The sequence below is a fragment of the Colobus angolensis genome, unplaced genomic scaffold (assembly GCF_000951035.1).
Source record: "Colobus angolensis palliatus isolate OR3802 unplaced genomic scaffold, Cang.pa_1.0 Scaffold315, whole genome shotgun sequence".
Classification (NCBI taxonomy): domain Eukaryota; kingdom Metazoa; phylum Chordata; class Mammalia; order Primates; family Cercopithecidae; genus Colobus; species Colobus angolensis.
Genome location: NW_012116433.1, coordinates 1998740 through 2013260, shown reverse-complemented (window position 1 = coordinate 2013260; position 14521 = coordinate 1998740). Strand labels below are relative to the sequence as shown.

The following is a 14521-nucleotide window of genomic DNA, read 5'->3' as shown; positions in this document are numbered from 1 at the left end:
AGTCCCAGCTACTCGGGAGGCTGAGGCAGGAGAATGGCGTAAACCCGGGAGACAGAGCTTGCAGTGAGCTGAGATCCGGCCACTGCACTCCAGCCTGGGCGACAGAGTAAAACTCTGTCTCAAAAAAAAAAAAAAAAGATATGAATTGCACACCCATGGCTTTTTCTAGCAAGTCCCTACCCTAATCAATGTGTTCGCAGAATTTCTGTCTCCAGAGGCACAGAGTCATACTTAAATGAATACATGATCATCCCTCACCATAGAAATGCAGATAAGGACCTTAACTAATGAAGGGGCTAATATCTGTCTCCTTTTGGGAACATTTGTACAAGCTCTTACCAGTTATAGTCAGATAGGAGGATTTATTTGTCTACTGTTTTCTTTATGGGTACAATATGCATATTTGTGTTTATCATATATCCTTACTCTGACTTTTATTATTTATTAAATCACAGCACTCAGATGCTGTCTTGGGGAGGGACTGTAGGTTAGGGACAAAATAGGCCCAGTAGAGCTCTTGCACTTGGAGCCCCTCTCCCAGAAACCAGGTTCCAGAAGCTTGCCCACCTCCCAGGGGTACTCATTCTGAGCACCAGGCCAACAGCCAATTTAAGGGCTGGTTCTGGGATTTCAGCATCTCTCTGCCTGGTACCGAATGAAGACTATCACCTCTGCCTCACTGGAGACCTCATTAGGACTTGAACTCTGGTCTTTGTTCCTTCCCAGTAGGTTCTATACAGTGGAGAAGGTGTGGGGAGGAGGGGGGTCAGGTAAGCCCACAACTCCCAGAGCAGCAGGAGTCCAACAGCCTCTGAGAACCAGGAAGTGAGTAAACAAGCAATTACCAGAAAGACAGCGAACAGCCCAGTAACCAGAGAAGTGGTTCAAATTATTTGATTCCACTGCCTGCCTTCCCTCAAGCCCTCCTCTCCACACCTCCCACCCAGCTTTTCAAGGCTAAATTCACCCCCCTCTGGCTACTCTCCAAGCGAAATTCCACCCTAGTGGAAGCTGGGTCCCAGGGGTGAGAAGTGGATGTTACATTCTGGCTAGGGTCTTCGGGGCTTGGCCGTTGTAAGTATCGCTGCCCTTTGTCTATATGGCAAGAAGGGGAAAGAATCAGATGGTGCTGCCTGCTATCCTTCCGACTCAGTACCCCTCCAGTCTTCCGATCCTTTTGGGGAAGAGGGGAGTTCAGGAAGAAAGAGGTGACTCAGACCTTGCTTCTCAGAAACGAGAGCGGGAACCCAGCTGGGCTGCAGGAAGTGTGGGGTCGGAGTGAAAAGAAACCTCACATTCCTTTCTCTCTTTTGGTTTGGGAGCTCCCTCTTGCCTGCTGCTTCTAGACTAGTCCCCATTTTTTCAGTTTCTGTTTCTGCTGATATCAGAGCAGATCCTGGCAGAAAAGGTTTTGACATAGAAAAGATGAAGGTTCAGCACTTATCTTCAGAGAGTTTACAATTTGGTGAGAAAAAGAGAGGTAAGACATTTCAGGAAATTTAAAAATATGTACACAAATAAGGCAATGTATGATAGATGCCTCGAAATGCCACTGTTGCTATTGGCCCCAGTCATTTCTCACCTGCATTATAGAACAGCCCTCTAACTGGACCCTGCTCCCCTGCCCCGCTTAAAAGTCTTCCTTGGCTCCCTCACATCTTTTAAGGTGAAACCAAACCCCCTACCATGGCATGCCCAGTCTTTTGCAGTATGACCCCTCTTAATCCTCAGGGCCATTCTTCACACCCATGCTCCAAACAGAAGGAAGGAAGCATTTGTGATGTTCAGCTCCTACCAGCTCCCAAGGCCTCAGGGCCTTTGCACATGCAGCTCTATCCGCCTGGCATGATTTCTCCCTTATTCCCTACTTGGCTAAGTCCAATTTGCCTTTTGCGACTCAGCGCAGAAATAACCTCCTCTTCGCAGGAACCCTTCCCTGACACTCTGTCTGGGTTAAGTATTCCTCATCAATATTCCTGTATCACAGTAGTATTAACTCTGGATTGTAATGATCCATTTTTCATCCCTCTTCCCTCTAGATATCAACTTCCTTACTCATCTTTGTACCTAGTGCCTGACACAGAGTAGACAATAAATGGTGGCTGAGTGAAAGGCTGACTGGCAGGCAGAGGAGTTCATAGAGAATATGGGAAGTTATTAGAGGCTTTTGAGTCAGACTGATAACATCACCAAAACTGTACTGTCAGATGAGTAATCCATTAGTTATAAGGTAGCGCTGGGGTGGGGGTGAGGGGGGCTATTGAGGCGAAGTGGAGAACAGATTGAAGTAAGAAGTGTTTGAAGAACGAAGATGGTACCAGTGGGAACTAGAAAGCAGGAATAGAAATGAACTACATTGTGAAGACAATGCTGTGAGCTTAACGAGTGTTTAGATGTGTTGGTAAGAGGAATGGGGGATGGGGAGTGGAGGTGGGGGGTGAGGCCAAGATTTGCAACCCTGGTACCTGAGAAGGAATGCGAGTGGAAGAATCAGACAAGTCAGGAGAAGGCACTAAATGCAGATAGCAGTGGGGCGAGGGAATCTGTGAGAGGAGATGATCTGTTTGTTTTTAGAAATAGCTTCATCTAATTAGGACAGAGAGCAAACAGACTGGAGGAATTTTGAGCTCTGGATTGAGTTTTGTCTCTGGGTGGTCTAGGCATGCAAAGACTAACAAGTTAGAGCCTCATTTTATCTTTTCAGCAAACTGTGACAAAGGTCCTGTAATGATGCTGGTTTGTAAATCACTTTCACGCCTTTAGCGTGAAAGGATCCCACTACCAAGTGGAGCTATTAATTCTTTTGCATTCCCCCTCACCCCCACGTTCCAGAGGAGTTTGCTGGGGGATGATGCTGTTTCTCCATCTGGATGGGGCTATGTTTTATTAAATACACTGCAGTTCTCAGTCCATTACCTTTTCCTGCTTCTCACATTGTTCCTGTTTTCTGGCTCTGAATTTATTTTAATCATGTTTCTCTTTAAATCATCACAGACATCTGTCTCTCTTGCCTTCCCTATCCATCCAATCCACTCTCCTCTCTTACTCCTACTTTCTTCTCCTGATCCTCTTGTCAGTTGCCTTAAGAGACCTCAAACTGCTTGACTTCCCTCCCTCCTCTCTCAGTATCTGGAGCCTCTTTGTTGGACATGTCTCAACCTGTTTTCAGTCTCAGACTAATCCTCCATAACACTGAAAATGACAGATGAGGTCAGACTTGGTGGGGAGGGAAGGAAGAGAAAATTTTTTACCCAGGAAACCATGCTCATTCATAACTGGCTTTCCAAATGAGAACAGACTACAAGTGTGTGTGTGCACGTGTGTGCATGTGTGTTTTCTGCTGGCAAGAATGACAAATCCTGCTTTCCTCATAGCACATGTTTGCATTCCAGTATGTTTTAAACTCCTAATCTATAAAGGGGATGAAGCATCAGAAATCTCTATCTTTAGATTAGTAGCTGGCGGCACTAGGGTTTCGGGAGTGATCCTTTTATTCTCCAGGATCCCTTAGCAGTTTGTTACCTTGCCAACTGGTATTCTGGAGTTTCAGCTGCAAGGGTCTTCCTGAGCTGGGAGTGAGGAGCGGAATGCAGACTGCTGATACTAACAAGGTCCCTGGAGTGATTTATTAGTGTCTCTTGTCTCCTTTTATTTGACAGGAGAAGGAAAAGAAAGTGTTTATTCCTCCTGATAAGAGACTCGTATTTAGGAGTTTATATATTCAAATCCCATTCACCCTCAGTGTAGCTGTTTCTGCACCCACTGGTTCTGCTTTAAGACATGTGCAGGCCCTTCCGATTGACCCCAGATCCTTTCTAGCTGTCACCTGGTTCTTTTCTGCCTTTATGCCAAATTTCTTGGGGAAGGAGCTACAGCCAGGGCCCCCACATCTTTCCACTCACTTACAATCTAGTTTTCTCTCCCATCTTCTACAGAACCTCTCTCAAAATTCACCAATGAAAACTTAGTTGAGCTTAAAGGCGTGTGCATGTAGTGCCAGCTACTTGGGAAGCTGAGGCAGGAGGATCACTTTGGCCAAGGAGTTCAAGGCTACAGTAAGCTATGATTGCACCACTGCACTTCAGCCTGGGCAACAAAGACCCTGTCTCTAAAAGAAAAAAAAAAATGTGGCTGGGCACAGTGGCTCACACCTGTAATCCCAGTAGTTTGAGAGTCTGAGGGCAGGAAGATCCTTTGAGGCCAGGAGTTCGAGACCAACCTGGGCAACATAGTGAAACCTCATCTCTATAAAAAATATAAACATTAGTTGGCATGGTGGTGCGCTTCTGTAGTCCCAACTACTTTGGGAGGCTAAGGCTGCAGTTAGCTGTGATTGTTATACTGCACTGCAGCCTGGGAGACACAGCAAGACCCTGTCTGAAAAAATAATAATAATAATTCACTAATGACAATCTTAGTACAAGGACATTTTCTTTGCCCCACCTCCCTTTGCAGCAGCCAGGCTCTACTCCTACCTCTCTGCAAACTGTTCCTTTTAACAGAGCCCTCTTCCTATTCCAGCCCCTACCTTTAGGCTTCCGTATCACTAGGTCTTAGCTTTCTGCCCTTTTTCCTTCCCGGTAGTGTCTTTATTCTCACAGTTAAACTGTAAACTTGACCATGCCTCTCTAGGAAGCAGCACGTGAAGAGGCCCAGGAGCCTGCAGAAAAGTTACCTAAACTGCAGATAGTTCGTATAGCTGGAGGCAGGATGTGAGAGAAGAAATAACAAGACACAGCTAGACCCTGAGTGACCTAAAGCTGAGAAATTCACGCTTGATTCTGAGATCAGTGGAAATACCTGCTCTTTAAACTTTAATGTGCATATTGATCACCTGGGGATCTTGTTAAACTGCAGATTCAGTAGGTCTGAAGTGGGGCCTGAGATTCTCCCCATTTCTCATAAGCTCCCAGACAATACCCATGGTCCCTGGACCATACTTTGAGAAGCAAGCGACTAGCCCATACTTAACGTACTATCAAGTTTCGGGGGGTTTCTGTGTTGTTTTGCATCTCAACTGGAATGTAATGGCTGTGAGGGCCAGGATCCTGTTGTCTGCATTTTTGTATTCCCTATTCATGAGTTTCTTCTGGGTGTTCCTGTCAATGCTTAATTGATGGGATCCAGGACTGAGTTGTTTGTATCTTTTAGCTTTGCTTTACAAACACTAATTTATCTTCTAATCACAATTGTGAGGCAAGTGGATACTTTATTTCAAAACTGTAAATAGAAACCAAGAAAGATGAATGACTTTCCAAATCGTGAGTCACATATTCAGAGTTAAGACCACAGTCCTTTGCCCAGAGAGGTCTCAAGGAGTCAGTCCAGGGCTGATTGTAACAGTGCCTCTGCTTGGGTCCTCACTTGATCATTCATGATGACCTGCTGCTCCCTCTCTGGACCTCATTTAGTCTTTTCTGCCTGATAAAGTAAGAGACTCCCTGCTCCATCTCCTGAGGGCATTCAGGAGCCTTAGCAAGCTGCCAGCTCCATGTTAGGCAGCCAGATGCCTGATGCTGAGGTGACTGAAAGGTTGGGAAGCAGACAGCTGGGCCAGCCCACGCACCAGAATCGCCCCCACACTGCATCTTTACAGCTGCTCTCTGCAGTGCAGGCTAGGAGCCCCTTTCCAAATGCATTCTAAGGAGGGAGGGGGTTGCTGGGAGAAACCCGCAGGAACTATAGAACAATAATCCCCCAAGCAGAGCATCCCATATACCTCAACTTCAGCTTCTGACACTGAATCTTTGCTTTTAGGGATTTCTCCCATAGCCCTAAAAAGAAAAGTCACTACGCAGTCTCTTAAGTAGGTCACACAGAGTGCTAGCTGATAAATGCAGATGCCAAGGCACTTTCACCCTTTTCCAAACCAAAAATAAAACTTGGAAATTGTCTGAAGAAAACAGGAGGTTGTGATGCAGTTTAAGAAAAGTCAAGGAGAAAAAAGTGGGTGTGGTGCTCCTGCCCTAAATTCACTCGGCCCATAGCAGACCTTGAGCAGAACTTGACTGAGTGGCAGTTCCTCCTCCATCTCCCCACCTCATGTCACAACCCTGTAACTCACTTCCCGCTGGTCACCTCTGCTGCACAACCCCAGGGGGTTATGAGGACTCCCCACTCCCACTTTAGTGACTCTGTAAAAAGTCTCTATTAATCAATCAAAGCCTAGAAGGGGGATATAAAGCAAAGAGGCACTTTTGGATTTCTCCATCTGAGCAGCTCTGTGATTCATTATCTGTTCTAGAAAGCAGCACACGCAGTTCCAGCAAAAAAAAAAAAAAAGTTGGGGTGGAGAGCGGAAATGCTGTGTAGCCCACGTTCAAGCTCCCCTTGCTTTGCCTCTCCTTTCCTGCATCTGGCCACAAGCCAAGTTGGGTTTCAGCTGCTGCTCCTGTTTCTAGGATGTATACTCCCCTACCCACCCCCTGCTATTATGATGGAATTGGCGGTCTGGTGAGACACAGTGAGAGGATGATTTCCAGCTAACACAGCTGTGGCTTGATCTCCAGGGCCCAGAGTCTCTGGAGATTCTTTGCAAGTCTCGTGGTCAGGAAATCCAAATCTTTGCTCCTTCTTAGCAGGCTGTAGCATTCCCAATCACAGTTCTCTCCTTAGCAGTCAGACTCTTCCCGAGGAAAATAATGAACACGAGCATCCTCAGGAGAGGGTGGAGGGAGGGGAGACAGAGAAAGACCCAGACAGAGAGAAATGGAAAGACAAAACAGCTACAGCGCTGAAGGAAGTATCTATGCCACAGAAGACAGGCAGATCTTGTGACTGGATAGAAAGAATGAACCAGATGTGGATCAACAGAGAGAAAAACTCACGGATGGTATCTTGGATTCTGGAAGAGGTTCAAGTGTGGAGAGTACCAAAGGAAATCCTACACTTTAGAGACAACGTCCGTGTTTGCACAGAGAGAACAAAATGGTTTTTCTCTTACCTCACAGCATGCAAGTTTCCAACAGCTGCTCTGCCCCAAGACTTGAGAGGTGGAAGGGGTTGAAGAACAAGCAGGTGGGAACACATGGCTTTCCGCACATCCCTGAATTCTAGGAAAACTGAAAGGAGCCTTGTCTTGGCATCTGGTGGAATGATTGGGCTGGGGCAACCTTGCAGAGGCCCCATTCCATAGGGAAAGAGCAGAGGGCTGGGACCAGGGCTGCGTTGGTGCTAATGGATGGAAAGGGGGCAGCTGTCTCACCATCCTGTAAGTTAGGGATATGGTTTATCACACAGGCCTAGAGGCCTCTTGTGACCGGGTCCCAGAAAACTTTATTACATAAAAAGTAGATTTACGGCAAATATCCCAGATGATATGGTTTGCCTCTATGTCCCCACCCAAATAAGTGATTGGATTATGGGGTGGTTTCCCCCATGCTATTCCCATGAGTTTTATGAATGGTAGTTTTTACTGTGCTCACACGTGCCCGCTTCCCCTTCTGCCATGATTGTTAAGTTTCCTGAGGCTTCCCCAGACATGCAGAACTGTGAGCCAATTAAACCTCTTTTCTTTATCAATTACCCAGTCTCGGGTATTTCTTTATAGCGGTGTGAAAATGAACTAATATAATACACCAGGTCAGCTCTATGCCAGTACCCTAAAAGAATCACCTACTAGAGATGCTCAGTGGCAGTGCTGGGTACCAGCCCTTCTTCCTGCAGCTTGCAAAAGCTGAAAACCAATACTCTATCTCACCTGCCCATAAGTGGGCAGCATGCGGTAGTAGAGGTTCTTGCTGGTCTGGCGAGGAGAGAGAAGAGGCCCTTTCGGGAATGCAGTCCCTGGAGGTTTCTCCTTCCCTGCCTGAAGGATTCCAGAGGTCTGAGATAAACCCCAGGCTGTAGTCCAGCAAAGACGCTTTGGGCTGTATTCCTCTGGGGGAGAGCAATTGCTAGAGAGAGATTTTATTTTACAACCCCCATTCCTACTGGGGGGAGGGAGCAGTGGTAGCAGGCATTGGGAAAAACTGTATTTGAATCAGGAAGGAGGCATTCAGCTAGATGTGCATATCTTTTCACACTTTCTGCTCTTCCACATTTGTTCTCTATCATACCCTTAAGAATTATTACTGAAAAACTCCAAGGGCATGTGTTAAGATCACAGTGACTCCTAACATCAACTCTCCTTCTATGTTTTTCCTCCCAAGGCTTTCCACTGGGTCAAATTTTAAATTTGAACAATGGTTCAAAGGCTGAGAGACAAACTGCTCATTACTGGAAAGAGTGCCAGGAATCCTGGGAAGCAGGCCTCCCTCCCCACCGGAGCACTGCACCTCATAGTAATGGCCTCTTTCATAGTCACAGAAAGGTTGGATCAGCGTTTCTTTTCATTCCTGTCTTTTTTCAGGGACTGCTGGGATAAAAGGAAGTCTAGAAGAATAAAAAATTCACAAACAGGACAAGAATAAAATATTTAGGGCAAGAGATCAGAAATCCTTTGGTTATTCAGTGAACTGAACTAACTCTACTTTTTTAAAAAAAAAGTACAAGGAAATAAATGTCCATCAAACGCCATATCACAGTGGGATTAGCCTGTTGACCCCATCACACAAGATCTGAGGCTAGGTTATCGTGCCTAGTAAGTTGCAGTAAGAGAAACTCAGACTAACCCAGTGATAAGATGGAACAGTTTTATAATTATTAATTTCATTCCCAATATTTCCTACATCTTTATTCTGAGAAGCTTTCCACCAAAGTTGTCAAATGACCCATTTCCTCTCACTTCACACTCCCAAATCCAATCAGTGATGAGTAGAAGGAATGGAAAGGTTATTTGGTGCCATAAAGAAAACCCAGTCATTTTGGAGGAGCAATTCAGGCTTTCCATCATTAGTTTCCGTCGCCAAGAACAAATGATGGTTTCTGAAAGGGAAGACAGGGTTAAAATGACATGGTTGAGAAGTACATACTGGGCCAGGGGCAGTGGCTCACGCCTGTAATCCAGCACTTTGGGAGGCCAAGGCAGGTGGATCACCTGAGGTCAGGAGTTTGAGACCAGCCTGGTCAACATGGTGAAACCCCATCTCTACTAAAAATACAAAAGTTAGCCGGGTATGGTGACGGGCGCCTGTAATCCCAGCTATTCAGGAGGCTGAAGCAGAAGAATCGCTTGAACCAGGGAGGTGGTGAGCCGAGATCGCACCACTACACTCTAGCCTGGGTGACAGAGTGAGACTCCGTCTCAAAAAAAAAAGAAGTACATTACTAACATTTATCCCTTTATGCCCTTTTTCCCCACCACCACACCCAGCTAATTTTTATATTTTTAGTAGAGATGGGGTTTCACCATGTTGGCCAGGCTGGTCTCGAACTCCTGACCTCAGGTGATCCACCCGCCTCGGCCTCCCAAAGTGCTGGGATTACAGGTGTGAGCCACCGTGTCTGACCTTTATTCCCTATTAATGTGATCTTCTTGGAGTACTTGTTGGAAAGCACTTTAAACATCTGGCTTTTACGCAGCAGTCAGAAGGGTTTTTTTACACCCCAGAGCTAAGGTTAATTTGATCAAGAGACTAGGTCCCTCCCAGAGTGGTCAAGAAGTGGTAAGGTACTATAAAACCATGGCATTGTTTCTAGTCACACTGCATCTGATTTGGTTGTGTGGTAGCCCTAGGTTGGCATTGCGAAGGCTCTTGTCCAGGACTTATCAATAAGTATGGTTTAAACATTCCATGCCCAAGTAATTCAAGCTAAAAATAACTTTATGGGCTATGAGTTTTTCTTTACTCATCCACAGAAAGCATCTGTATGTCAACAAGAACTTTGCTCCTTGCCTGTTTTCACTCCAGCTTACTCCTCCCTGAAAAGAGTTGTTTGATACAATTGGAAAAATCACCCGGTTGGTGTGAGACATTCACAGCAACAAAACTATGTTGGTAGAACAAAGCTTCCTGACTGCCGGGTGTCCAGAGAAAAAGAGGAATACAAGAACCCAGCATTCACAGATAGGACCACTTTCTTACAAATACACACAAATCTTTGACCACAGTGTATCTGATTTATACACAGAATTAACTTCTGCATTAATAATAATTAACAGTTGAGTGCTTATTACATGAGGTACTCTTCTAAGAGCATTAACTCATTAATTTTCACAACCCTATGAGATAGATCCAATTATCCCAATTTTACATTGGAAAAACCTGAGGCACAGAGAGATGAAGTAACTTGTCCAAGGTCCCACAGCTAAGTGGCAGAGCCAAGACAGAAAAACCCAAGCAGGCCAGGTTCTGGTGGCTCATGCCTGTAATCCCAGCACTTTGGGAGGCTGAGGCAGGAGGATTGCTTGAGGGCAGGAGTTCAAGACAAACCCGGCCAACATAGCTCACTTTTTATTTACTTTTTATAATAAAATAAATAAATGAAGACACCAAGCAGCCTGGCTCCGGGGCCCATGCTCTAACTACTACACTATACTGCTTCTGCAACAAAAAAGAGAATGATCTTTTCTAATTCCTACAAAGCTTTATCCTCCTATCAAGTATGCCAATTTACATTCTTTACGCAGACACATGGACCCAGGTTCATCTTAATGTGAAACCAAGGATCAACTTTTGTCTCATCCAAACACATGAGCTCTCTTAAACACACCAAATGTTACCCCCTTTCAAACATAAAATACACTGAGATTGCTGTTCAAGCATCATACTTTCTAGCAACCGTAAATGTTTGCAGAATTAAGGCCCTGAACACCTTCTTCAGTTTAAGCAGTCAGCACTTGATGGATCTTTTGTAGCTGTAACAGAATTTAAGTAGCTACTGTCTGAAAGAAAGTCAATTTAACAAGACCCTAATTTGAGAATGTTTAGTTCTATAAATACATTATACTGGCGACAGAGCGTAAAGTAGAAAGTTCCCTATGCTTAAGGAACCACTAATAGATTTGCTGAAATATCAAGGCATGAGGCACTGGCCTATTCAGCTAAAACAGAAGTTCATATAATTGGGAGTTAAGGCCAAGACACCATTCATATGCCTCTTATGCTCGAAGGCTATGACCTTTAAACCTTTGTCTCTTTCTTCAATCTCTCCCATCTTTTAAACACCCTATATACTCATAAGTTGTTAGAAACCAGCACCACCTTTTAAAGTCCTGGCAACTGTACCGTATTTTAAACACCATTCCCTAATTGATTTGCTTCTGAAATAGATTATTGAACACCTTTCAAACACTGAACATGAAGAGACAAACAGCTCTTGATGGCAGTGATTTTAGTAAAATCGATGGATGTTTTGGCTATCATCATCTAAGTGTCTACCATGACCAAACACTGATGTCACCATTTGAGTAACAAAACAAATCAGGAAGTTTTGCTAAATGAAAATTAAATTTGCCCAGCCCTCCTTCCTTATCTGGTTTGATGCAAGCAATTTCCCTCTCACCAATACATTTACTTTCTAGATATGAGAAAAATTGAAAATTTACATCCTGACATCCACTGTAATGCAGAGGTGGACCCGACAATTTGGACAAGTCAGTCTCTTTCATCTTCCTATGTCAGTTCGAATGGGTTTTTAAGGTAAACTACTATCTAAACATTTTTTTTTTCAATTACAAAGCTAAAAGATGACCCATATTAATAGCTTAACAGGAAACAAAGTTTTGCTGAAAAACATTTTTGCGGATAAGCAGGGCTTCAAAAGCTGATGGTTAAATTACTTAATAATATACACCCACATATTGGGTGACAAATTGGTCTAAACTGACCTTAGAAAAGACAGTTGTAGTGGCAGGTTTCAAGAACTTGGCAGGTCGCTGATATTAGTTATCTAATAGCATTCCTCTGATCTAAGAGGAAAAATTAAACGTGTCTCTTGATACTTAGTGGAGTCAGTAAACAATGTTCTCAGTCTGCGAATGACTGATATTAAGAACCACACCTTCAATTTTCTAGCCCAGGCCCTGGTTTCCCTCCTCCCACTTCCCTCCCAACCCAGGCAGGTTATTGCAGACAAGCAGGCAGTTACGTTGCTTCAAAATATTTAATACGTGTTAGACACGTAGAAGTTACATTTTTATACAAAAATCAATACAACGAAGGAGAAAATACTGTACAAAAACCTTATCAGCTCCCCCAACCTTTATATAACAAAGACTGGAGTCACCATATCTACAAAACCATAAGGTCTTTCCACTTCGGGCTTCTGTCTGTAAACTTTCATTAAACACTTTTTAAAAGCACTGTGTAGTAGTTCTGACCTAGAGCTTTTAAAAATATATCTTTTCTCTATAAACTCCATTATTTCCAAGCTTGAACTCTTCTGTGAAGTTCAAGCTTTTTCTCCCCTGCGGGGAAGCAAAGGACGGTTAATATGCCGCTTTCCTAGAGTAATCACAGGATATAAACGTTTCTTCATTGGGAGAGAAAGGTGGGGAGGGACAGAAGGAATCCAAGTCTGTGCTGCTGGCTAAATCCCTCTCGTCTTAGGAAATCCTGTGCGGAAACGCCACTCCTGGCCCTGAAGCGGGTCTAGCTTTCCGGTGAGGGGTGGGTGTAAAGTCCCTCCCTCCCCGGAGAACGAATGGGGAACTCCCCGGCCCAAACCTTTTAGCCGCTTCCTTCTCCACGCAGCCGGCAGAGGAAAGTCCCTGTCTGCCCCCAATCTCTTAAGCCCTGGGGAAGGAGTGATGCATTCCAGAACAAAATAGTCTTAATGCCACAAGACAAACTTACATACACAGACATACACAAACACAGAAAGTTAAACATCGTCCTCTTCCAATGAGCCTCAAGCTCCCAGGTCTCCAGATAAGCCAGATGCGCCCGGGGGCAGTTTGCGATGCCCAGCGGCAACCAGTCTGCCCAACGCGCTCAGCGCCCGCGGTCTCTGGGCGTCCGCGCAGCCGGGAATGGCCCGGCCCTCACTTCGAGGACGCCCGCTGCTCAACCTCCTCCCCGCACGGGGGCCAAGGGCTCAGAAGGCCACGATGGCTGTGCTCCAGGGGTTCATGTCTCTCAGTACCGGCTTATCGCAGCAGATCTGCCCGGGCTCGGCGGCTTCCGGGCCGCTCTCCTCTCCCTCCTCTTCCTCCCTGCCGCCCCCGGGGCTTTTCCGTAGGAGTCCCGAGAAACTGGAACCGAAGATGCTGATGAGGTTAGCCACGTTGCCGGTCTCCATCTCCTCCGCGTCGTCGTCCTCTCCTCCACTCGGCGGCTGCTCTAAGTTCCGGCGGGGCTTCTTGAGCGGGGTCGAGCCGGGCGCCGGGCAGCCCGCTGGGCCGCCGCCCACCCCCGCCGCGCCGCGCTTCCTGGGGCACACCGCGGGCGGCGCGGGGGGCTCGTCCTCGGCTGGTCGCGGCGCGCAGCAGCAGGCAGTGCGGGGGGTCGTGGCCGGTGTACCCGGCGGGTCCTCCCCGCCTAGGGGGCAGCCGCAGGGGCGGCGCGCGGCAAGCGATCCCTCGGGGAAGACGCCCCAGCCTCCGGCGGGACCCTCGGCTTCTCTGGCCGCCGCCTGGCGCGACCGCTCCACGCGGCTCCAGGCAGCTTCCGTCGCGTCCGCCTCTCCGCCCTGAAGAACGTCCCCGACTCCGGTCACCGTGGTCACTGGCACCTCGTCCCCTACCCGCGGCGCGTGTGAGACGGAAGGGCGCTCCGGCTGCGGCTCGGTATCCGGCCAAGAGGCACGGGCGGCAGGCGGGGGCGGCTCTCCCCAGCCGGCGGGTGGCCCGGCCGCCGGCTCCCCGGGCTGCTGCTGCGGTGGCGGCGCCGGGATCCCAGCGGGACCGGCCAGGTAGAGGCCGGGGCACGGGTCGCTCAGGTAGACCTGGCGGGCGCTGCGCAGCACCAGCGAGACCAGGAGGTTCTTATGCAGCTTGATGCCGCCGCGCTGGACCCGCGAGTTGTAGATCTTGCCCAGGGAGATGCTGACGATTCGGTGAGCCTCCAGCTTGAACTCCATCCTGCCTCCCCTGCACAGGGCCGTCGGCGCCGGGGTGTTACGTTCGGAAACTGGGAGGGAACGGGAGGCACAAACAAGTCCGCCCCCTGGGCACACCCTTGATCACCTAAGACTCCGAAGAAAAACGACTCCGGTGACGCGCGCGCACTGCCCCGCCGACCTGTCCTACCCCAGACAACTGCCCCGTTTCGGGTCCGGTAGCTAAACAGGGCAGCCCGGCCGCCCCGCGCCTTATATAGACTCCTCGACCGCCAATCACGAAGGGCCGCCAACCGTTCCGGGGCTGGCCGGCGCGCCCTCGTGCGCCGCGCACGGCCAATCGGAGCCCGAGGAGGGGCGCCAAGGCCCGTTCGAACGTTAGTCCCGCGGAGCAAGCTCTTAAAGGGGGCGACGGATTGCGGGCGCAGAGCAGGCCGATGGGGAGTGAGTGTTAGGGACCGTGCTCGAGGGCGTTACTGTTTGGAGTTACAGATTCTGGCTTGTACGATGGCTTGCCGGAACCAAAGCGAACAAAATAGTCGAACTTTCTTCCGAGCACGGTGTTGGACTCTGTTCTGCCATAAAGTCCTGATCGTTTCCTGATCAACTCCGCCCTAACCGGCCACGCCACCATTTCCAG

At 47.6% G+C, this 14521-nt stretch overlaps 1 protein-coding gene across 1 annotated transcript; it reads right to left on the bottom strand.

Moving 5' to 3' along the window:
* Window positions 1–11971: 11971 nt before the first annotated feature.
* Window positions 11972–14301, bottom strand: IER5 (immediate early response 5). Its single transcript, XM_011951153.1, has 2 exons — window positions 12692–14301; window positions 11972–12419 (listed from the first exon to the last, which is right to left on the bottom strand). Exon 1 carries the CDS (start codon window positions 13900–13902, stop codon window positions 12919–12921), a length of 984 nt encoding a protein of 327 aa, XP_011806543.1. The 5' UTR covers window positions 13903–14301; the 3' UTR covers window positions 11972–12419; window positions 12692–12918.
* Window positions 14302–14521: the final 220 nt, after the last annotated feature.